Source organism: Saimiri boliviensis, chromosome 2 (assembly GCF_048565385.1).
Source record: "Saimiri boliviensis isolate mSaiBol1 chromosome 2, mSaiBol1.pri, whole genome shotgun sequence".
Taxonomy (NCBI): Eukaryota; Metazoa; Chordata; class Mammalia; order Primates; family Cebidae; genus Saimiri; species Saimiri boliviensis.
The window spans coordinates 204497707-204522405 of NC_133450.1; the positions used below are offsets into that span (position 1 = coordinate 204497707).

General features: G+C 42.6%; 1 protein-coding gene across 3 annotated transcripts in view; it reads right to left on the bottom strand.

The window, feature by feature from the left end:
• PTGR1 (prostaglandin reductase 1) overlaps positions 1 to 24699 on the bottom strand; it is a 99388-nt gene that overhangs the window by 15972 nt on the left and 58717 nt on the right. For 2 of the 3 annotated variants that reach the window (XM_074395170.1, XM_039474802.2), the window contains exons 4-8: positions 21214 to 21329; positions 19133 to 19178; positions 17609 to 17665; positions 11398 to 11565; positions 7674 to 7791 (exon numbers count right to left, since the gene is read on the bottom strand). In XM_074395170.1, the coding sequence (XP_074251271.1) occupies positions 7674 to 7791; positions 11398 to 11565; positions 17609 to 17665; positions 19133 to 19178; positions 21214 to 21329 (505 nt within the window). Of the gene's footprint in view, positions 1 to 7673; positions 7792 to 11397; positions 11566 to 17608; positions 17666 to 19132; positions 19179 to 21213; positions 21330 to 23783; positions 23879 to 24699 lie in introns of those variants that run through there. The other variant, XM_039474803.2, reaches the window with a different exon arrangement.

Sequence of the window (24699 nt, forward strand, 5' to 3'; positions counted from 1 at the left end):
CTGGGTTCAGGCAATTCTCCTGCCTCAGCCTCCTGAGTAGCTGGGATTACAAGCACACACCACCATGCCCAGCTAATTTTTTGTATTTTTAGTAGAGATGGGATTTCACCATGTTGACCAGGTTGGTCTCGATCTCTTGACCTCGTGATCCACCCGCCTCGGCCTCCCAAAGTGCTGGGATTACAGGCGTGAGCCACTGCGCCCGGCAAGAATACAGACTTTTATAGGCTGACCTCTTTCACTCTTATGACCTCCTTCAGGCCGATTATTAATTAATCTATTAACTTTATCTATTAATTCTAGCCGACTTTTCTCTCCCGAGTTCCAAATCAGTATTTCCAACAATAGATGTCCTCACACTTGGATGGCCTGCAGGTCCCTCGTAATTAGTGTGTCCAAAAGGGAATATACTTTTTTCCTTGATTCTTACTTGTTTCTTTTCTATCCTCTTGCAGAGAATGATATTACTCAGTTATCCAAACCTGAAACATGGCTCAAAAGAGAGGCTTTCCTTTGTCTTACGATCTACATCCAACCATCAGGTTTTCCTCCTCTTCTTAAACCAAACACCCTTAAAAGCTGACTCTGACTTCTAATCTCTGTCGATGCACCAAGATTTTCATTTGAATTATCGTAGGAGTCTCCTAAATGGACTTCTTGTCTCCAGTATAGTGTCCCTAGGAACTATTCTCCTACCTAGGCCCAAGTGATGGTTCTAAAGAGCAGAACCAATCATGCTACTTCTTTAGGGACTGAGTATAAATTCCTTAGCATGGCGGTCTCCAGGGGAATTTCTACAGGGAAGAGTAGCTATTTTAAAAAATGTGTTCATACCATTTCGTTTCTCAGTGACATTCAAAAGGATACTGCATTAGTTAACAAGTGCAGATTACTGGGAAAGGAAGCAATCCCAGAATATAATGATCCTCAGCTATGAAAAACTTAATTGCTAATCTAGAAACTGATGCTGCTGAAAGTCATGTAATTCAATTGGAGGACCAGATCAAGAAAGTACAGAATTCAGAGGAAAAAGTGCAAAAGATGTAAATATGAGAGCAAAGATAGAATATGAGAAGAATAGTCCTAAGGGAAACAGAATAAATATATATCATTCCTCATGAAGAAAACAGAATAGATGAAAAATACAATAATTAAACAGAAGAAGAAAACTATTCTTCATCTGAAGAAAAACATTGGTTTTCATATTATAACGGCTAAGTTCCAGACAGAATTAAACAAAGACAGATACAGACATTTCCTGGTGACATTTCTAAATTCAAAGAATAACAAGAAATACTTATAAGCACCTAAAAGAAAAGTCTAATTACATACAAAGGAAAGAGAATCAGATTGGCTTTGAATGTGTCATCTGCAACATTAAATAGAAATTGAAAAAATAGAGTAATTTTATAGAGCTCTGAGGTAAAGGGATTGGGTCCTTTGAACTCTTTTTTTAAATTTGGAGACAAGGTCTCAAAACATTGCCCAGACTAGTCTTGAACTCCTGAGCTCAAGGGATCCTCTTGCCTCAGCCAGAATTCTGAGAAGCTGGGATTATAGGCACACACCACTGCACCTGGCAAGTCCTTTGAATTCTATACCAATCAAAATTAAAAGAAATTTTCAGATGCCATAACCAAAAAGTTTTAATAATAATATGATATTTTACTATTTATTAGATTATTGAATAAAAATTAAGATGGGGTAGAATATGGGGAAAATATACTATGTTACAAGTTCATATACATATATATGTTTATTTTTTGTATATAAAATAGGTACACAAATAATAGCAAGATATAAATAAAACAAATTTTAAATAATTGGTAAAAAGGTAAACACTAGCAGAATGTAAATAAAATTAGGTTCTAAGTAATCAGAGGAAAAAGAACAAAGAAAATAACACAGAAAGAAATAATCAGTAAATGGAAAACAAAGTAAGATAATATAAATATGAACAAACATTCCAATTATGACAATTAATACAAGTGGCTTAAATTTAGCTACTGCAACACTGAGACTTTCATATGGGGTAAAAATAAAATGCAAATAGCTGCATTTTACAGAAACACACATAAAATGGACAGAAAGGTCGAATATAAAAGAATAGGTTTAAGGGTAAGTCCTATCAAACTTAAGGGATAAAAGCCCCTTGTGTTGTTTTTTTTTTTTTTTTTTTTTTTGAGACGGAGTCTCGCTCTTGTTACCCAGGCTGGAGTGCAATGGCGCCATCTCGGCTCACCGCAACCTCCGCCTCCTGGGTTCAGGCAATTCTCCTGCCTCAGCCTCCTGAGTAGCTGGGATTACAGGCACGAGCCACCATGCCCAGCTAATTTTTTGTATTTTTTAGTAGAGACAGGGTTTCACCATATTGACCAGGATGGTCTCGATCTCTCGACCTCGTGATCCACCCGCCTCGGCCTCCCAAAGTGCTGGGATTACAGGCTTGAGCCACCGTGCCCGGCCCCTTGTGGTTTTAATAAGATATTTGAAATTGGAATATCAGAAATAATCCTAAATCATTTTGTAATTTTAGCATAATCCAAGCCTAGCTAAATTCCAGAACAAAAAGTAAACTTTAAACCAAACTCACTTGTGAATATAGATACAAAATTTCTATTTTAAATGTTACCAAGTGAATTCCAAAGGTATAAACCCATAATATACCATACATAGGTAAAGCTTATTCTGGGATTGTTAGAATGATTCGACATTGGAAAACTAATGTAATTCATTCACTGAAAAGTTAACCTGATAAATACTGGAATGGCATTTAATAAAATTTGATATCTATTCTTATTTACTTACTTACTTAACAAATTATTCTACAACTTCTATGGTAGCCTCGTATTTGTATTCCAAGCTCCTATTTAGACTGGAGACCAGTTCAAACCCTTGGCTGTTGGCTGCAGCCCTGTACTCATCTGTATTCCACTTAACTTGTCCCCTAGGACCTAGGTCCTGAATCCTGTATCCCAGCCTTGGGCAAAGGATCAGTCAAGCCAGATCACCTTGGAACGTTCCCACTACGTAATGACGAATCCCTACTGTGTCTGAGTTGTCGCCTGCTCTATACATCCAATCTGATGATTGGATCTCTTGAGCAGACATCTGCCTAAATCAGAGCCAATGTTTCCATGTCCTGGGTACTTCCCAGGAGTTAGTTACCAAGCCATGGCCCCACTGCTCTGGGCTGAATGCCCATTTCTTTCTAGTACAACAGCCTTTGCAGTGGGGCCACGTGGGTGATGACTCTTAGTTGGCTGATCTCAAGTCCCTTCTTCTATTGCTAAGGATAATAATGAAGAAATAAGATTAAGCTGCAGCCCTAGAATGTCCAATAAAAAATATGAAAATGCTTAATACTGATAAACTCACTACTCTAGAAAGAGGCCATTTCTGACTTGATTACCTGTAATATTATCAAATAACAATGTTCTAACAATATTAACACTGAATATAAACAGCCTAAAAGCCCCAATCAAAAGACACTGACTGGCAAGCTGGATAAAAAGTCAAGACCCATTGGTGTGCTATATTCAGGAAACCCATCTCACATACAAAGACACACATAGACTCAAAATAAAGGGATGGAAGAAGATTCAGCAAGCAATGGAGAACAAAAAAAAAGCAGGGGTTGCAATCCTAGTCTCTGATAAAACAGACTTCAAACCAACAAAGATCAAAAGAGACAAAGAAGGGCATTGCATAATGGTAAAAGGATCAATCCAACAAGAAGAGCTAACTATTCTAAATATATATGCACACAATACAGGAGCACCCAGATACATAAAGCAAGTTCTCAATGACCAAAAATGAGATTTAGACTCCCACACAATAATAGTGGGAGACTTGAACACTCCACTGTCAGTATTAGAGAGCTCAATGAGACAGAAAATTAACAAGGACATCCAGGACTTGAATGCAGAGCTGGACCAAGCAGTCCTAATAGACATATACAGAATACTCCACCCCAAATCCACAGAATATACATTCTTCTCAGCACCACATTGCACTTACTCTAAAATTGACCACATATTTGGAAGCAAATCACTCCTCAGCAAATGCAAAAGAATGGAAATCATAACAAACAGTCTATTAGACAACAGTGCAATCAGATTAGAACTCAGGATTAAGAAACTCACTCAAATCCGCACAACTCCTTGGACAACTTGCTTCTGAGTGTCAACTGGATAAACAATGAAATGAAGGCAGAAATAAAGATGTTCTTCGAAACCAAACAGAATGAAGACACAACTTATCAGAATCTCTGGGACACCTTTAAAGCAGTGTCGAGAGGGAAATTTATAGCAATAACTGCCCACATGAGAAAGAAGGAAAGTTCTAAAATTGACACCCTATCATGAAAAATGAAAGAGCTAGAGGAGCAAGATCAAAAATACTCAAAAGCTAGCAGAAAACAAGAAATAACTAAGATCAGAGCTGAACTGAAGGAGCTAGAGACACAAAAATACCTTCAAAAAAAAATCAATAAATTCAGGAGCTGGTTTTTTGAAAAGATCAACAAAATCAACAGACCACTAGCCAAATTAATAAAAAAGAAAATAGACAAGAATCAAATAGAAGCAATAAAAAAAAAGATAAAGGGGATATCACCACTGATTCCACAGAAATACAAACTACCATCAAAGATTACTACAAATGACTCTATGCACACAAACCAGTAAATCTAGAAGAAATGGATAAATCCCTGGACACTTGCACTCTACAAAGACTAAACCAGGAAGTAGTTGAAACCCTGAATAGACTGATAACAACCTCTGAAGTTGAGGCAGCAATCAATAGCCTACCAACAAAAAAAAGTCCAGGTACAGACAGTTTCACAGCCAAATTCTACTAGATGTACAAAGAGGAGCTGGTACCAATCATTCTGAAACTATACTAAATAATACAAAAAGAGGGAAGCCTCCCTAACTCATTTTATGAGACCAACATCATCCTGATACCAAAACCAGGCAGAGACTCAACAAAAAAGAAAACGTCAGGCCAATATCCATGATGAATATAGATGAAAAAATCTTCAATAAAATACTGGCAAACCAAATGCAACAGTACATCAAAAACCTATTCATCACGATCAAGTAGGCTTCATCCTGGGGATGCAAGGCTAGTTCAACATACGCAAGTTCATAAACGTAATCCGTCACAGAACCAAAGACAAAAACCACATGAGTATCTCAATAGATGCAGAGAAGGTCTTTGACAAAATTCAACAGCCCTTCACGCTAAAAACTCTCAATAAACTAGGTATCAATGGAAGGTATCATAAAATAATAAAAGCTATTTATGACAAACCCACAGCCAATATCATACTGAACGGGCAAAAGCTGGAAGCATTCCCTTTGAAATGAGGCACTAGACAAGAATGCCCTCTCTAACCACTCCTATTCAATATTGTACTGGAAGTTCTAGCCAGAGCAACCAGGCAAGAAAAAGAAAGGGTATTCAATTAGGAAAGGAGGAAGTCAAATTGTCTCTATTTGCAGACGATATGATTGTATATTTAGAAGACCCTATCATCTCAGCCCAAAATCTCCTCAAACTGATAAGCAACTTCAGCAAAGTCTCAGGATACAAAATCAATGTGCAGAAATCACAAGCATTCCTATAAACCAATAACAGACAAACAGAGAGCCAAATCAAGAGCTAACTCCCATTCACAATTGCTACAAAGAGAATAAAATACCTAGGAATACAACTGACAAAGGATGTAAAGGACCTCTTCAAGGAGAACTACAAATCACTGCTCAACGGAATAAGAGAGGACACAAACAGATGGAAAAACATTCCATGCTCATGGTTAGGAAGAATCAATATTGTGAAAATGGCCATTCTGCCCAAAGTAATTTACAGATTCAACACTATCCCCATCAAGCTACCAATGACCTTCACAGAACTGGAAAAAAGCACTTTAAACTTCACATGGAACCACAAGAGAGCCCACATAGCCAAGACAATCCTAAGCAAAAAGAACAAAGCTGGAGGCATCACGCTGCTGGACTTCAAACTATACAAGGCTACAGTAATCAAAACAGCATGGTACTGGTACCAAAACAGAGATATAGACCAATGGAACAGAACAGAGGCCTTGGAGGCAACACCACACATCTACAACCATCTGATCTTTGACAAACCTGACAAAAACAAGCATTGGGGAAAGGACTCCGTGTTTAATAAATGGTGTTGGGAAAACTGGCTAGCCATGTGCAGAAAACAGGAACTGGACCCCTTCCTGACACCTTACACTAAAATTAACTCTAGATGGATTAAAGATTTAAACATAAAACCTAACACTGTAAAAACTCTAGATGAAAACGTAGGCAAAACCATCCAGGACATAGGCATAGGCAAGGACTTCATGACTAAAACACCAAGAACAACGGCAGCAAAAGCCAAAATAGACTAATGGGATCTAATTAAACTTCAGAGCTTCTGTACAGCAAAAGAAACCATCATTAGAGTGAACCAGCAACCAACAGAATGGGAAAAAAATTTTTGCAATCTACCCATCTGAAAAAACTAATATCCAGATCTACAAAGAACTAAAAGAGCTATACAAGAAAAATACAAACAAACCCATTCAAACCATTCAAAAGTGGGCAAAGGATATGAACAGGCACTTCTCAAAAGAAGACATATATGAGGCCAAAAAACATATGAAAATATGCTCATCATTGCTGGTCATTAGAGAAATGCAGATCAAAACTGCATTGAGGTATCATCTCACACAGTTAGAATGGCGATCATTAAAAAATCTGGAGACAACAGATGCTGGAGAGGATGTGGAGAAATAGGAACACATTTACACTTTTGGTAGAAGTGTAAATTAGTTCAACCATTGTGGAAGACAGTGTGGTGATTCCTCAAGGATCTAGAAATAGAAATTCCACTTGACCCAGCAATCCCATTACTGGGTATATACCCAAAGGACTATAAATCATTCTATTATAAAGACATAGGCACACGTATATTCATTACGGCCCTGTGTACAATAGCAAAGACCTGGAACCAACCCAAATACCCATCAATGATAGCCTGGACAAAGAAAATGTGGCACATATACACCATGGAATACTATGCAGCCATAAAAAAAAAACGATGAGTTCACGTCCTTTGTACGGACTTGGATGAATCTGGAAACCATCATTCTCAGCAAACTGACACAAGAACAGAAAACCAAACACTGCATGTTCTCATTCATAGGCAGGTGTTGAACAGTGAGAATACATGGACTCAGGGAGAGGAGCATCACATATTGGGGGCAGGCGGCGGTGGCAGGAGGCTAGGGAAGGGACAGTTGGGGGTGGGAAGGGTGGGGAGGGATAACATGGGGAGAAATGCCGGATATAGATGAAGGGGGAATAGAGGCAGCAAAACACCTGGTTATGTATGCACCTATGCAACAGCCCTGGATGACCTGCACATGTACCCCAGAACCTAAAGTAAAATTGAAAACAAAACAAAACAAAACAAAACAGTGTTCAGCTTATCTTTGCTATAGTTTTTCCCATTCCTCCAATTTCTCAATCTCCAACTTCTAAACAAGACCGCTAGATGATAAACTCCCTGAGGCCAAGGAAGATCTGCTGTGTTCACCGTTGCATTCCCAGTAGGTCTTGAATAAAGGCTTGTTACTGGAGAAGGGCACTTACCTTGAGCTTTGCAATCTGCCCCACAACAGAGCCCACAGCTCCAGATGCTGCATTAACCATCACTGTTTCTCCACCCTTCACACCACAGATGTCAAGTAGGCCAAAGTAGGCAGTCAGGCTAAGGGAAGAAAATTAAGGATATGTGAATAGAGTTGTTTCTTTCCCCTATAATTAATTTATATATGTCTTGAAGGCCTTCTCAATAGCCCAGTGCCATGGGTCCAAGTAAAAGATAAAAATATAGGAGATAAATATTACCAGCCACTGTTGGTTTACTTCCTCCATCTGTACTTTCAGAAAGGAATAAAGATGATGTGAACTATGGAGGGAAGGGAGAGTTGGCTAGAAAGGGGCTGTATCCTGTCCATTCACAGGTCAAATTTCAGGGGCAAAAGACAGATTGTCTTCCTCAAACTTTGGGGACTCAAGAAGAGAGAGCTATTCCTCATTCCTATATAAATGCTAGGGAGATTATGAACTTCATGGGAAAAGCCCCCATGTTATCGTGGTGACATACCCACAGAATAGCTAGAATGCTACGATATTAGGCATGTGAGGGTCACAGACAGCATCTGGAGTTTTCCATGGCTCCAAAGTGGTATGGAAGACCTTCTGAAATTTCCCCATATGACCCCAAGTAAGATGTCAAAGTTGGCTTTCAGGAAAAGAGCTGCTGGACCTACCAAGATGCAGCACAGGCAGTACCGATGGGGACTGGGTGAAGACACTACCACATCTCATTGGATTGCCAGTTTGGAAGGTGAAATGAGAGAAGACTTTCTTCACAACCAAAATTTCCTCGTGTCTCCCTTCATTTCTCCTCCCCTACACCTGGCTTACAGTCCAGAGGGAATGATGGACAGGATAACAAAGAGAGAGGAAGAACTCTCATCCATAGAGGGTAAAGGGCTGGCAGGAAAGACCAAGAAGAGCTGGAATTGTTTGGTGTCCACTAATTGGATGTAAGAAGGTATTACGCATCCTCTACTTTCACAATGGTGTCCTTGGCAGTGGCAATTTTGAGGAGTTCAAATTTTGAGTGAAATATAAATTTGGGGTACATAGGAGTTGTTTTTATTTAGAGGCCGATAAATGGTAATATCATTACCTTGATAATGGCATTACCAATGGTAATGATATTACCATTTCATTCTTAAGAAGACCTTCAAAGTGTAAAAAAGTAAGGGGAAGGAAGGGTGGGAAGAAGGAAGAGGGCAAAAGGATCTCACAACTTAGAGCAAGGAAGTAACGAATTTCAGGTGAGGAAAGTCTTAGGGACCCCCCAAAGATAATGACCTTGCTTCTTCACGGCATAAAGGGAAACTGGACATCTAAACTTCAGTTGGGAACTGGAGAATGGACACAGGATGAACTGACCAGAAGTCTTCTGGAGTCATGAGGCCATGAGAAGCTTAAGGGTTTTAGATCTGTACCAAGCTGAATGGCATTACAACTGTACTTCTGATTCATCTCAATTACTATTTATTTAGAGAGAGGGCCTTGCTGTGTCACCCAGGTTGGAGTGCAGTGGCACAGTTACAGCTCACTGCAGCCTTGACTTCCCAGGCTCAAGCCATCTTCCCAACCCAGTCTCCTGAGTAGCTGTAACTACAGAGGCATGCCACAGTATCTGGCTAATTTTTGTATATTTTTGTAGAGACGTGGTCTCACTGTGTTACCCAGGCTGGTCTTGAACTACTGAGCTCAAGTTATCCTCCTGCCTTAGCCTCCCAAAGTGCTGGGATTACTGGTGTAAGCCACCATGCCTGGCTTCATCTCAATTATTTAGACTTCAGATGCCCTTACCTCACGACCTCAGTGGCACACAGGGAAAGGTGAGGAAGGAGAGACAATAAAGAGAGGCCAAGGTACACTGATATCCTTTCCCTTTTTTAAACTCTAAAGTTTAAAAAGAAGACCAAGAGCTTCCCAGGGATGGGAGGAGCTGGTTCCTTTGTGCTGCCTTTGGCAACTGCCTGGGAGGAATCATGCCGTGCTGCTTCTCGCTGTCACTTTCTCTTTGTACCGGAGGGTCTCTGACCCGATTTTCTCCCTCTTTCCTCCAGTCCCAAAGCTAACTCTATCCCACATTTCTTTATTTTATTTTATTTTTGAGACAGGGTCTCATTCTATCGCCCAGGCTGGAGTGCAATGGTGCAATCTTAGCAGTCTCGACCTCCTAGATTTAATCAATCCTCCTGCTCAGCCTCCCCAAAACCTGGGACTATAGGTGTGCAACACCATGCCCAGCTAATTTTTCTATCTTTTGTAGAGATGAGGTTTTACCAGGTTGTCCAGGCTGGTCTCAACCTCCTGGGCTCAAGTGATCCACCTGCCTCAGCCTCCCAAAGTACTGGGATTACAGGTGTGAATCACTGAGCCCAGCCTCATCCCTTTTATTAGTTATGTATGTATTTATTTTTAATTGACAAAAAAATCTATGTATATATATTTATTATATACATGTTGTTTTGAAATATATAGATATCGTGGAATGACCTAATCGAGCTAATTAATAATACACATTACTTCACACAGTATGGTGAGAACATGTAAAATATATTCTCTTAACAAATTTCAAGTATATAGGTCGGGCACAATGGCTCACACCTGTAATTCCACTACTTCGGGAGACTGCGGCAGGTAGATCACTTGACGTTGGGAATTCAAGACCAGCCTGGCCAACATGGGAAAATCTCATCTCTACTAAAAATACAAAAATCATCCAGGCACGATGGTGCATGCCTGTAATCCCAGCTACACAGGAGGCTGAGGCAGGAGAATTGCATGAAACTGGGAGGTGGAGGTTGCAGTGATCTGAGATCACACCACTGCACTCCATCCTGGGCAACAGAGCAAGACTCCATCTCAAAAACAAAAAAACAAAAAACAAAACCCCCACAAATTTCAAGCATATAATATGTTATTATTCATATTAACTATAGTCACCATGTTGTACAATAGAGAACTTATTCCTTTGTCTAACTAAAATTTTGTATCCTTTTGCCAACACCTCCCCAACCCTTCAGCTTCTCGCCCCTGGTAAACATCATTCTACTCTTTTATTCTATGAGTTCAACTTTTTTTCGATTCCATGTTTAAGTGACATCATATGGTATTTTCCTTTCTGTGTCTGGCTTATTTCACTAAACATAAAGTCCTCCAATGCTGTCACAAATGACAAGATTTTCTTCTTTTTTTTTTTTTTGAGGCGGAGTTTCACTCGTTACCCAGGCTGGAGTGCAATGGCGCGATCTCGGCTCACCGCAACCTCCGCCTCCTGGGTTCAGGCAATTCTCCTGCCTCAGCCTCCTGAGTAGCTGGGATTACAGGCATGTGCCACAGCTAATTTTTAGTATTTTTAGTAGAGACGGGGTTTCACCATGTTGACCAGGCTGGTCTCGATCTCTTGACCTCATGATCCACCCGCCTCGGCCTCCCAAAGTGCTGGGATTACAGGCCTGAGCCACCGCGCCCGGCGATTTTCTTCTTTTTTAAGGCTGAATAGTATTCTACTGTGTATATAGACCTCATTTTCTTTATCCATTTACTCATTGATGGATATCAGGTCGATCTTCCTTCTTAGTCCTGCCATCTTCTCTAATCAGCCCCTGAGCCTATAATGCATCAGATTATCCTCCTGTTGACCAAGTTCTGAACAAACCATTTTGGAAAACCAGAGTGTCAGACATTCAAACAAATGAAATATATCCACAAAACTCACCCTGTCATGCCAACTGTCCCCAGAGCCAAAGACAGTGGTATTGTGTCTGGCCACTCTGTTGGCAGCTTTTCCAGATCTTTCCCATCAGAAATGGAGTGCATTGTCCAGCCTGAAGAAGCCAGTACAACAGTTCCTGTTGGTAAGTCTGCATTTTTACTTTCCACAATCCTGAAAGATAAAGCACATTAAGGCATGTGATATGTCTTCCCTCTCAAAGGAGTCGGGATGCTCTGGGGTTAGTGTTGACAAAAGGGTACTGAGGTTGATATTCCATGATTGATAATCTACCTCCCCTTCCATCTTAATTCTTAGCCATCGGCAGAGGAGTCATCAGAGAACTCAAAAGTGGACCAGTCACTTGAGGAGTGGCTCATGTAGTGAGAAGTGCCTGTTCTCACTCACTTCTCTTCCTTTTTTCTTCCTTTTTCTATTTTTTGAGATGAAGTGTTGCTCTGTCACCCAGTCTAGAGTGCAGTGGCGAAATCTCAGTTCACTGCAACCTCCATCTTCCGGATTCAAGCGATTCTCCTGCCTCAGCCTCCCAGCTAGCTGGGATTACAGGCACCCACCACTGCACCTGGCTAATTTTTGTATTTTCAGTAGAAACAGGGTTTCACCATCTTTGCCAGGCTGGTCTTGAACTCCTGACCTCGTGATCCACCCGCCTCCGCCTCCCAAAGTGCTGGGATTACAGGCATGAGCCACTGCGCCCAGCCTGCTCTTCCTTTTAAGCAAGAGTTCTCTATCTTCTGGCTCAAGGTGACCTGGACACTAGCCTTCTCTTCTTTAGGAGCCGCTCTCTTTCCCTTAGCCTTCTTCTCTCCTGAATCTTTGAGATTCTCCTCTCTACTGTCCCTTTCACTCAGGGTATGGGCATGCTCAACTCTGCCATTTTATAATCCCATCCCTCCCCTATCTCCTTGTTTCTTGTCTTCCTTTTTCAGCCAAACCTCTTCACTTCCCACACGTGCTACCCTCTGAAACCTGCCTCCCACACCTACTACTCCACTAAGGTCACAACAACCTCCTAAGTGCAAAATCCGGTGAATATTCCTTAATCATTGTCTGATTTTACTTTTCCACTCTATGAACACAGGGGCACCCAAAGTCTTCCCCAACTGGTTACCAGGATACTGATCTCTCCTGGCTTCTTACCTCCTCCTCTAAGCAGCACCCGTTCTGTCTCATTTACTGATTCCCTTTCCTTCATCCAACTCTTTATTATTTTTTTTTTGAGACAGAGTTTCACTCTTGTTGCCCAGGCTGGAGTGCAATGGTGTGATTTCGGCTCACCGCAACCTCCGCCTCCCGGGTTCAAGCGATTCTCCTGCCTCAACCTCCTAAGTAGCTGGGATTACAGTCATGAGCCACCACGCCCAGCTAATTTTTTGTATTTTTAGTAGAGACGAGGTTTCTCTGTGTTGGTCAGGCTAGTCTTGAACTCCCAACCTCAGGATCTGCTGGCCCTCAGGCTCTCAGAGTGCTGGGATTACAGATGTGAGCCACTGCACCCGGCCTCAACTGTTTATCATTCTTTACCATCTTTCCTCCCCAGATCATAAAGTTATATAACACATATTTATTCTAGAAAATTTTAAACATATAAAATAAAAATATCAGTTCTAATCTCACAGCACAAAGACAACTACTAATACTTGGCAATCTTAATGGTATATTTAAAAATGTGTATTATACATATTTACACAATTGAAGTAATTTTATATGTTTTGTAATCTATAATTTATCTGTCAACATTCCACTGGTCTATATGATGTATTCTTTTTCCATGTTAGTAAGAATCCTTGAAAAACTGTAATGAATTTAATTATGACCCCATTATTAGAATACTTTCAGTATTTTTCCTTTTTTTTTTTTTGAGACGGAGTTTCGCTCTTGTTACCCAGGCTGGAGTGCAATGGCGCAATCTCGGCTCACCGCAACCTCTGCCTCCTGGGTTCAGGCAATTCTCCTGCCTCGGCCTCCTGAGTGGCTGGGATTACAGGCACATGCCACCATGCCCAGCTAATTTTTAGTATTTTTAGTAGAGACGGGGTTTCACCATGTTGACCAGGATGGTCTCGATCTCTTGACCTCGTGATCCACCCGCCTCGGCCTCCCAAAGTGCTGGGATTACAGGCTTGAGCCACCACGCCTGGCTGTATTTTTCCTTTTGAAAAATTTTTTTTTCATTTTTTCTCTGAGTCTGCTTGCTAGGAAATATATTTTAATTAATATTCGTAAACACGATTATTATTTCTTTTTTTTTTGAGACACGGTCTCCCTTTGTCACTCAGGCTGGAGTGTAGCGGTGTGATCATGGCTCACTGCAGCCTCAACCTCCTGAGCTCAAGTGATCCTCCCACCTCAGCCTCCTGAGTAGCTGGGACACAGTAGCTGGGACCACAGTAACACACCACCATGTCCATCTAATTTCTGTTTTTTGGTTTTTTTTTTTGAGACAAGAATTTTGATCTGTTGCCCAGTCTGGAGTGCAATGGCATGATCTTGGCCCACTGCAACCTCTGCCTCCCGGGTTCAAGCAATTCTTGTGCCTCAGCCTCCTGAGTAGCTGAGATTATGGGTGTGTACCACCACACCAGCTAATTTTTGTATTTTTAGTAGAGATGGGGTTTCACCATGTTACCCAGGCTAGTCTTGAACTCCTGATCTCAGGTGATCCACCTACCTCAGCCTCCCAAAGTACTGAGATTAACAGGTATGAGCCACTGCGCCCAGCATTTTTTATATTTTTTGTAGAGACAAGATTTACCATGTTGCCCAGGGTGGTCTCAAACTCCTAGATTCACCCACCTCAGCCTCCTGAAGTGAAGGGATTACAGGAATAAACCACTGTGCCTGGCTGAACATTGTTTCCTTAGTCAGGATTTCTATAAATGGTATTACTAGGTCAAAGAGTATTAAAACATTTGAAACTCTTGCTGCATATTGCCAATTCCCTTCCAGAAGGTTGTGGCAACTTCCATTGCCACCATGAATATATATGAGTGTATCATCTCCATCACTGAGTATTATATTTTAAAAAATAGTTTGCCAATCCAGCAAACACAAATACATGTTCATTGCTTTAATTATTAGCAAGAAATGTATAAGACTTATATGAAGAAAACTGTTAATGGGATATAAGACAAAATGGATAAATGGAGAAGCATACCTTGTGTTTGGAGAGAGAAATTGTAAAGATGTCAGTTTCCTCTAAATAAATCTGTAAGGTCATTGAAATCCCTATAAAGATCCACACAAAATTTAAACAAATGGTATTATAATAACTGGCTAGTCATTGAGACATAAAATTTAAAAAAATTAAAAATGAGATGTTTGGGTTTTTTTAGAGACGGGGTTTTGCCATGTTTCCCAGGCTGGTCTCAAACTCCTGAGCTCAAACAATCCATCCATGTTGGCCTCCCAAAGTGTTAGAATTACAAGTGTGAGCCACTGCACCTGGTCTCACTCTTTATTCCAATATGAAAACTAAATGACTCAAAAATTTTATTATAAAAAATTAAACTATAAAATGCAGAAAACATGAATAATTTTTTTTTTTGAGACAGACTTTCGCTCTTGTTACCCAGGCTGGAGTGCAATGGTGCAATCTCGGCTCACTGCAACCTCTGCCTCCTGGGTTCAAGCAATTCTTCTGCCTCAACTTCCTGAGTAGCTGGGATTACAAGCGTCCACCACTGCGCCTGGCTAATTTTTGTATTTTTCATAGAGATGGGGTTTCACCATGTTGGCTGGACTGGTCTCAAACTTCTGACCTCAGGTGATCCACACCTCAGCCTCCCAAAGTGCTGGGATTACAGGCGTGAGCCACTGCACTCAGTGTGAATAAATGTTTTAGTAATTATGGAGTGGAGAATGCCTTTCTAAGCATGAGAGGAAACGAAAAGACCATAATTATAAATCTTTATAATTTTATCACATAAAATGTTAAACTATAATTGGACACAGAAAAAAGATCAACAAAGGCCCAAACATTTGCAACACTAATATCCTGAACGTACGAGCAGCTTTTGCAAATCAGTATAACAAATGAGAAGACCTAAAGGAAAAGGGCAAAGGATATAAGCAGATAATACACAGAAGAAAACTGAGAATTAACTTACAAAAAGAAGGTCAACATCACTAATCATAAATGAAATGCAAACTAAACTAAGCATAAATTATTCATATTCATCTCATGTTGTCAATGCTGATGGTGAACAGTATAAGAGAAACAGGTTAATACTGTTGATAGGAGTAAACACTCATACAATTTTTTTTGTTGTTGTTTTTGAAACAAAGTCTTGCTCTATTGCTCAGGCTGGAATGCAGAGGCATGATAGCTCACTGCAACCCCACCTCCTGGATTCAAGCGATTCTCATGCCTCAGGCTCCTGAATAGCTGGGATTACAGGTGCCCACTACCACATCTTACTAGATGTTTTATTTTTAGTAGAGATGGGGTTTTGTCATGTTGGCCAGGCTGGTCCCAAACTCCTCACCTCAAGTGATCCTCCTGCCTCAGCCTCCCAAAGTGCTGGCATTACAGGCATGAGCCACTGTGTCCCTCCTTCATATAATTTTTTTGAAGAACAATTTGCCATCACCTTTTCAGATTAAAAATATACATCTCTCTGGGTCTAGAATTTATACTTCTGGAAATTTAATGTAAAGCAACACTCATCCAACAGGGAAAAGAATACACAGATACACACCTATAAATACATACATGCTCCTGGAAGAATTATTTGTCATAGAAAAAATTGAAAACAGTTGTTATCAGTAGTAGACTAGTTAAATGGTGGAATAGAATAAAATAATTTGCAGCTATTAAAAGGTTGGTGGTATATTTATATACCGTCAGTGAAAGATATCCTTAACCTATTAAGTGATAGAAAGTAGTTTTCTAAAGGGCATTTAATTCCATTTAAAATTTATATATAAAAGTATGTGCTCCGAACAATTTTGTTTTTGAGATGGAGTCTTGCTTTGTCATCCAGGCTAGAGTGCAGTGGTGCAATCTTGGCTCACTGCAATCTCCGCCTCCCAGGTTCAAGTGATTTTCCTGCCTCAGCCTCCCGAGTAGCTGGGATTACAGGCATGCACCACCACGCCTAGCTAATTTTTGTATTTTTAGTAGAGACGGGGTTTCACCATGTAGGCCAGGCTGGTCTCGAATTCCTGACCTCAAGTGATCTGCCCACCTCAGCCTCCATATGTGTTGGGATCACAGGCGTGAGCCACTGTGCCCGACTCACAATTTTTGAAAATTAACCATAGTTGTCTTTTATTTTTTTGAGACAGAGTCTTGCTCTGTCACCCGGGCTGGAGTGTAGTGGCGCGATCTCAGCTCACTGCAACCTCCACCTCCCAGGTTTAAGCAAGTCTCTACCCCAGCCTCCTTAGCAGCTAAGATTACAGGTACATATCACCATGCTGGCTAACTTTTTGTATTTTTAGTAGAGACAGGTTTCACCATGCTTGGCCAAGCTGGTCTCGAACTCCTGACCTTGTGATCCACCTGCCTCGGCCTCCCCATAGTTGTCTTTATGGTTCAGATGATGGGGGAACTTTCAGTTTCCAAGATAAAAATTATTGTTTTATTTGAATTTTTACAATAATTATGACCTGGATGAATACTTTTTTTTTTTTTTTGAGACGGAGTTTCGCTCTTGTTACCCAGGCTGGAGTGCAATGGCGCGATCTCGGCTCACCGCAACCTCCGCCTCCTGGGTTCAGGCAATTCTCCTGCCTCAGCCTCCCGAGTAGCTGGGATTACAGGCACGCACCACCATGCCCTGCTAGTTTTTTGTATTTTTTGTAGAGACGGGGTTTCACTATGTTGACCAGGATGGTCTCGATCTCTTGACCTCGTGATCTACCCGCCTCGGCCTCCCAAAGTGCTGGGATTACAGGCTTGAGCCACCGCGCCCAGCCTGGATGAATACTTTTTATTTATTTATTTTTATTATTTTTAGTAATTAAAAGTAAGGATGGCAAAGTGGAGCTGAAAGTATGACAATTCCACATCCTTCCCTCCTTTCCAACTAGTCAGGAAGGGTACAGGATTTCCCAAGTTGCTTTGAAGATCACACAGTGAGTGAACCACACAGGCTGAAGAAATTGCAGGATAAATGGGCAGAGACAGGGCCCAGCAGGAGGTAAAGAGGAAACATGTTTTGCAAGCATTGGGACCAATGGAAAGGATTACCTGGCCACTTGCTGCCCCATCATTGTATCACCTTCCTTCAATCTTTTGGCTGCCACTCTGGAAAAAAAAATATTGCATTCTTACTATTTAAGAGCATCTGGGGACTGTTTTCAGTTTGAAGTCAAATGAAAAACTGCTGGGTAAGTGTATGTGGCAATAAAACCTGGATAGATGAAGGCATATAGTTAGGTGAGATGCAGGAAGAAAGCTGTTAGAGGAAGTTCTGCTCTGTGACCTCAGATAAGCACTCCGATTGGATTTTTTTATGTGCGAACACAAAAGTCTTACTGCCATGTTCAAGTAAAGATGAATTTCTACCAATGACTTTAAAAAATTTATAAGCCAGGCATCACTGCATACTTGTTACCGAAAACACTAGCTACACAAAAAGATACCAATTAACATTTCAAAACTGTGTTTTCCACTTGAGATTTGAATCTTTATCAATCAGCTATGAAAAAAATGTAAAAGAATGATGGCTATATTATTTATCTAGGCCAAAAATGACTGAGGACTTAGTGATCAATAAAGGCTTTTGATTTCCTCCCCTCTCTGAGTTGTTTGCTGAGTATAGAAGTTTGAGTCAATTGCAGATTCACCTAAATTGAAAAAACACAGGTAAATGGAAGGCCAGAAAAAGCTGATGTTAGTCTTTTTTTTTTTTTTTTTTTTGAGACAGAGTTTCGCTCTTGTTGCCCAGGCTGGAGTGCAATGGCGTGATCTCGGCTCACTGCAACCTCCGCCTCCTGGGTTCAGGCAATTCTCCTGCCTCAGCCTCCTGTGTAGCTGGGAGTACAGGCACACGCCACCATGCCCAGCTAATTTTTAGTATTTTTAGTAGAGACGGGGTTTCACCATGTTGACCAGGATGGTCTCGATCTCTTGACCTCGTGATCCACCTGCCTCAGCCTCCCAAAGTGCTGGGATTACAGGCTTGAGCCACCGCGCCCGGCCTGATGTTAGTCTTAGCATCTTCTTCTACCCAGATTATTTGCCAGTAGTGAAGTGGCCAAATTGGAGTTTGGGTTTTTTCTTTATGAGATGGGATCTTGCTCTGTTACCTAGACTGGAGTGCAGTGGCATGATCTCGGGTCACTGAAACCTCTGCCTCCCAGGCTCAAGTGATCTTTCCACCTCCGGCTCCTGAGAAGCTGGGACCACAGGCATGTGCCACCATGTCTGGCTAATTTTTTGTATTTTTAGTAGAGACGGGGTTTCATTATGTTGCCCAGGCTTTATTTTTTCTTTTAAGGTTTTTTTTTTTTTTTTTTCCTGTAAATAATTCTGTTGAGCAATGAAAGGCAAATTGTACAGAGCAGATAGGAAATGGTTAGGAATCACTAATCTTTTTAGAGCTTTGCCTGCAAAAGATGCATGTGCACGAACCCCGTAACTGATACTGTGCTGGGAGAACCAGAGGGAAAGTGACAATGTTTGAAGTCAGTTGGATATTTTAAAAGATGAACTACCTCAAAATAGCATTTCACACAGCATTAGCATGTTGAGGGGGGAAATAAATAATACCTCATGTAAGGATCCACGGTGAGGAACAAAGCTTCAAGCAGGACCTCTGAAAAATAGAGCATTCCACAGGCAATTAGAAACTCGAGGCCTAAGACAAACAACAGACACTGAGCACTACTAGATGGGGGAGGGTGAGACAGGGACAAGGGTTGAGAAACCACCTATGAGATACTGTGCTCACTAACTGGGCGACAGGATCATTCATACACCAAACCTCAGTCACATGTGATTTACCCATAGAACAAACCTGCATATGTACCTCTTAAACCAAAATAAAAGTAGAAGAAAAAAAAAAAACACACAGAACTTAAGGCCTGATGCCTTCATTGTTTTTGGCATTTTTTTTTTTTTTTTTTGAGACAGTTTTGCTCTTACTGCCCAAGCTGGAGTGCAATGGCGTGATCTCGGCTCACTGCAACCTCCACCTCCCAGGTTCAAGCGATTCTCCTGCCTCAGCCTCCAGAGTAGCTAGGATTACCAGCATGCACCAGCATAACCAGCTAATTTTGTATTTTTAGTAGAGATGGGGTTTCTCCATGTTGGTCAGACTGGTCTCGAACTCCCAACTTCAGGTGATCCGCCTGCCTTGGCCTCCCAAAGTGCTGAGATTACAGGCATGAGCCACCATGCCTGGCTTTTTTTTCTTTTTTGAGATGGAGTCTTGCCCTGTTGCCCAGGCTGCAGTGCAGTGGCTTGATCTCTGCACACTGCAATCTCCATCTCCCAGGTTCAAGCGATTTTTGTGCCTCAGCCTCCTGAGTAGCTGGGATTATAGGTGTAACCACCACCATGCCCGGCTAATTTTTGTATTTTTAGTAGAGATGGGGTTTCACCATGTTGGCCAGGCTTGTCTTAAACTCCTGACCTCAAGAGATCTGCCCATCTTGGCATCCCAAAGTGTTGGGATTACAGGCGTGAGCCACTGCACCAGGCCTCTTTTTGACATCCTAAAAAAACACAGATAATACTTGTGTTGCAAGGTTGCCTTCCAATCTGTGCTTCTGTGGAAGAGACAAGAAGGGGTTCTCACTTTTGGCCCACCCCAGTTAATAGTAATAATAATAATAATAATAATGCTATTTACTCAATACTCATTCCATGCTTTACATGAATTATTTCATTTGATATTCAACAAATACTGTTTTCACTTTATTTAAATTTAGGTTACGTAACTTGCCCAAGGCCACATGTAAACCATTATGTCACAGTGCTCACCATACAGTTTCATTGCCAGCCATAGTTAGTGCTAAAGAATGTGCATTTTGCTGGAGTGACTCTCATGTATACATTCTTTGGAATTTTGAATTTGAATCATGGCCATCACAGCTTAGATGGAACTGATCACTTTGCCATTTCTACTTGCCATTTCTCCCATCAAGAAATCTATTTTCTGCTTCTTGAATCTGAGCTTGGCATTGTGATTTGCTTTGACCATGGGATGTTAGCAAACATGGTACAAGTAGAGGCTTGAAAAGTGCTTACACAGCGGGGCGTGGTAGCTCACATCTTTAATCCCACCACTTTGGGAGATCAAGGTGGGTGGATCATCTGAGGTCAGGAGTTCAAAACCAGCCTGGCCAAGATGGGGAAACCTGGTCTCTGCTAACAATACAAAAATTAGCTGGGCATGCTAGCGCATGCCTGTAATCCCAGCTACTCAGGAGGCTGAGGCAGGAGAATTGCTTGAACCTGGGAGGTGGAGGTTGCAGTGAGCCAAGATTGTGCCACCATACTCCAACCTGGGCAACAGAGTGAGACTCTGTCTCAAAAAAAAAGAAAGAAAGAAAAGTGCTTGCACATCGGAGCTTGCCAACTCCTGCTCCTCTAGATCTATGGGACCACTATGAGAACAGAGCTCAAACTAGCCTGCTAGAAAAGCCACATAGATGAGAACTGAGGGATGCACCCCAGCAGACATGTGAACAAGGCCCATCCTAAATTAATTCTTTGCCAACCCAGAGAATTGTAAACTAATAAATGATGGTTGTTTAACGTCACTAAACTTTGGGGTAGTTCCTTATGCAGTAAAGGCTAACTGATATAGTTCCTTCCAACTCTGAAATCTTTTGAGTATGACTTACCTCCATTTTTTAAGGGTGGCAGCTCAGCTGTCTTCAACTCAAAGTCACTATTAGTAGGACTGCCAACAAAGTGCTTCTTCAAGGTCCACCTCTTAGCATGAACCATCTTGAAGTTCCTAGAACACAGTCAATATGTAGTCAGTATGCATTTTAACAGTTCCCTAGCCATCGAACTGAGCCCAGATAGCACAACTACAATATCCCCAAATCCCAACATTATCATGTAACATCAACCACATTCATTTTAATATTTACTATGTTTCTGGTGTCATGCTAAGCACGTCATATAGATTACCTCATTTTATCCTTATAACTTCCCTATAAGATAGGCATTAGTATCATTGCCAGTGTATGGATGAGGAAACTGACGTTTAAGGAAACCTTCAAGACAAGGAAAAATATAAATCAACAAAGAAATTCTTCCTGCCTGTAATCCCAGCACTTTGGGAGGCCGAGGTGGGCGGATCACTAGGTCAAGAGATCGAGACCATCCTGGCCGACATGGTGAAACCCCGTCTCTACTAAAAATACAAAAATTAGCCGGGCGTGCTGGCACGTGCCTGTGGTCCCAGCTACTCGGGAGGCTGAGGCGGAAGAATCTCTTGAACCCTGGAGGCGGAGGTTGCAGTGAGCCGCGATTTCTTTTTCAGTCTCAAAAAAAAAAAAAAAAGAAAGAAATTCTTCCCAACCACTGCTAGGCTAGAGTTTCTCTAAGGCACTGAACAGCTACCGAGAGTGCGAATATTCTGTTTCTCATGTCACATGGAGTGCATCCCAAGAAAAACCATCAACCACAAAGAACCAAACAGAAAGAAGTACATTTATGCCTTTTCAGTTGGAAAGAGCCAGGCATTTCAAGGCAGCCTCAAAACTCCTGGAAACCACCGGGGGGCGCCGCTGCTCCGCCCCATTTTCAGGTGGGTTTTTTTGTTTTTTGTTTTTTGTTTTTTGTTTTTTTTTCCACAGTACTGTACTTTTGTCTCTTTCTTGTAGACACAAGCCTCACTGTGTTGCCGAGGCGATCCGCCCTCCCAAAGTGCTGGGATTACTTGCGCTCAGCCATTTTCTCTGGCCCAAGGAGGGATTTGAGTTTAAACTCCACACCGAACCGATTTTGAGCTTAAACTCTACACCAAAGCAAGGGAAGATGATGAAGGCTGCCCGAAGCCGAGGGCTCAGGACGTTCTGCTTGGACTGAACTCTTCCGAATCACATGAGACCCGCGCCTTCCCGCGGGTGCATTAGCTACAAACAATCCGGCCACAAAACGATCTGCAGCTGCCGGCGACCTCCCCTACTCCCCCACCGGTGCCGCGGGGAGGGGACACTGGTGGCCTGGAGAGAGCACTTCCGCATTGCGGGGCAGCCAGGGGGCGGTCCGATCGGCAGCTCGGAGCTGTTCCTTCTTTTTTTAAAAAAGACTATTTTTAATGTACAAATCATAATTGTATACATTTATGGGGCACTCTGTGATGTTTTGACATATATACACAATGCAGAATTATTAAATCAAGCTAATTAGCGTAACCCCATCACCTTTTTTTTTTTTTTTTTTTTTTTTGAGACAGCGTCTCTCTCTGTCACCCAGGCTGGAGTGTAGTGGCGCGATCTCGGCTCACTGCAACCTCCACCTCCCGGGTTCAAGCGATTCTCCTGTCTCAGCCTCCCAAATAGCTGGGATTACAGGCTTGTGCCACCACGCCTGGCTAATTTTTGTATTTTTAGCAGAGACGGGGTTTCCCCATGTTGGCCAGGCTGGTCTTGAACTCCTGAGCTCAAATGATCCGCCTGCCTCGGCCTCCCAAAGTGCTGGGATTACAGGCGTGAGCCACCGCGCCCGGCCCTACCTATCACTTTTATTGTGAAACATTTGAAGTTTACTTTTCGTTATTTTAAAATACACATTATTGGCTCTAGCCACCCTGCTGTGCGACAGACCTCAGAACCTACTCCTCTCATCTCTGAATTGTGTACCTTTAGGCCAACAAGTCCCCATTCCCTCCGCAACCCGCTCCCTGCCTCTGGCAACCATCATTCTAGTCTTTACAAGTTCAACTTTTTTAGAGTCCACAAATCTTCGTCCCTTTTCCCAAAAACGCAACTGCTGAGCATTCCAAACTCGCTGCAAATTCAGAAGCCCTCCTGGAAAGGGTCTGGTCTGGCCGCAGAGGGGCGAGGTCCCCGGGAAGGTCTCGCTCGCCCGAGGATGGCGCCTGGCGCGGCGCCCGGCCCTTTCTTCCACCCTCCCCTAGTTGTGCAGTCCTGCAAGTTCCCTGGCCAGCCCCTTCCCGGGTGCAGGCAGCTACCGGCTGTCCCGGGTTGTAACCAGGCTTTCCTCTTCCCTCCCGTGCCCGTCTCCGAGCTCTCGAATGACCCGCAGGGCCCGGGAGGCGTCGGAACCTCGGCTCCCAACCTCCTCCGAGTGCAAGACCCAGACGTCACTAGGCAAAAGTGAAGGAGGGATAAATGCAAACCTCTTCCACTGGGACGTCTACAGACTCGGCAGAAAGAAAGCGAAGGAGTTAGGGGAGGTAGAAAAGGGACGAAAAAAAAGCCGGAGGTCTACTTACAGGAGTCCGAGGGTTCCACTGCCTGGGGAAGGCGGCTGGGACTGTGCAGCCGGGCTCCCGAGAACCGGGTTATGACAGGTCCCAGGAGAGGGTGGGGCCACACCAGGGTGGGGCTGCTCCTGGAGAGTGAGAGCCCGGCCCCGAGAAGGCCACAGGAGGAAAACCAGGGTCCTGGAAATCTGTGTGCTTTTGTATGTGTGCGTGTCTGTGTGTGCCTATGTGCATGTGTGTGTCCGTGTGTGTATGTGTGCGACTGCGCGTACATGTGTGTGTCTGTGTGTGTTGGGGGGTTGGGGACTTCTGATAGTAAAACCGCTAACCGAGCTTTGTCCAGGTGACACTGGACCTGCACCTGCTGTCCTAATTTGGAGCCCTGCGGAAATATGCCCAGCGGGGGAACCAGCCTTGGCATCTGCCGCGCAGGCCAGAGAAAACCAAAGGCAGGGCCTGGGGCAGCCGCATCCAGAATCAGCTCCCGGTGCTGGCTCCCATCCCTGGGTTCCCCGTCAGCCCGGCTGTTTGCTCAGGGCTGGGGTGCAGACCCCTTGCCTGTCTGTCCCCAGTCTGCCTGTTGAACACCTACTCACCTTCCATGAGTCAATTCAAGACCTCTGTGAGCCCTTCCCAGACTCCCCCAGGTAGGAGTGAGTGGTCTTGCCACTGAGGTGCCCCACCCATCACAACCTAGCAAACATCAGCCCTTGACCTGCCTCTTCAAGGAGAGGTGGTCTAAGACCGGGGCTGAACGTGAACCAGGTCATTGGTATTAGAAGTTGCAGGTTCAAAGGCTGCACCTGCCACTTACTAGTGGTGCAGCTTTCAGAGAATTACTTACTTTCTCCTTGCCTCACCCAGTTCAGCCATCGGCAAGATGGGAATAAGAACAATGCCTAACTCCCAATCATTATGAAGATTC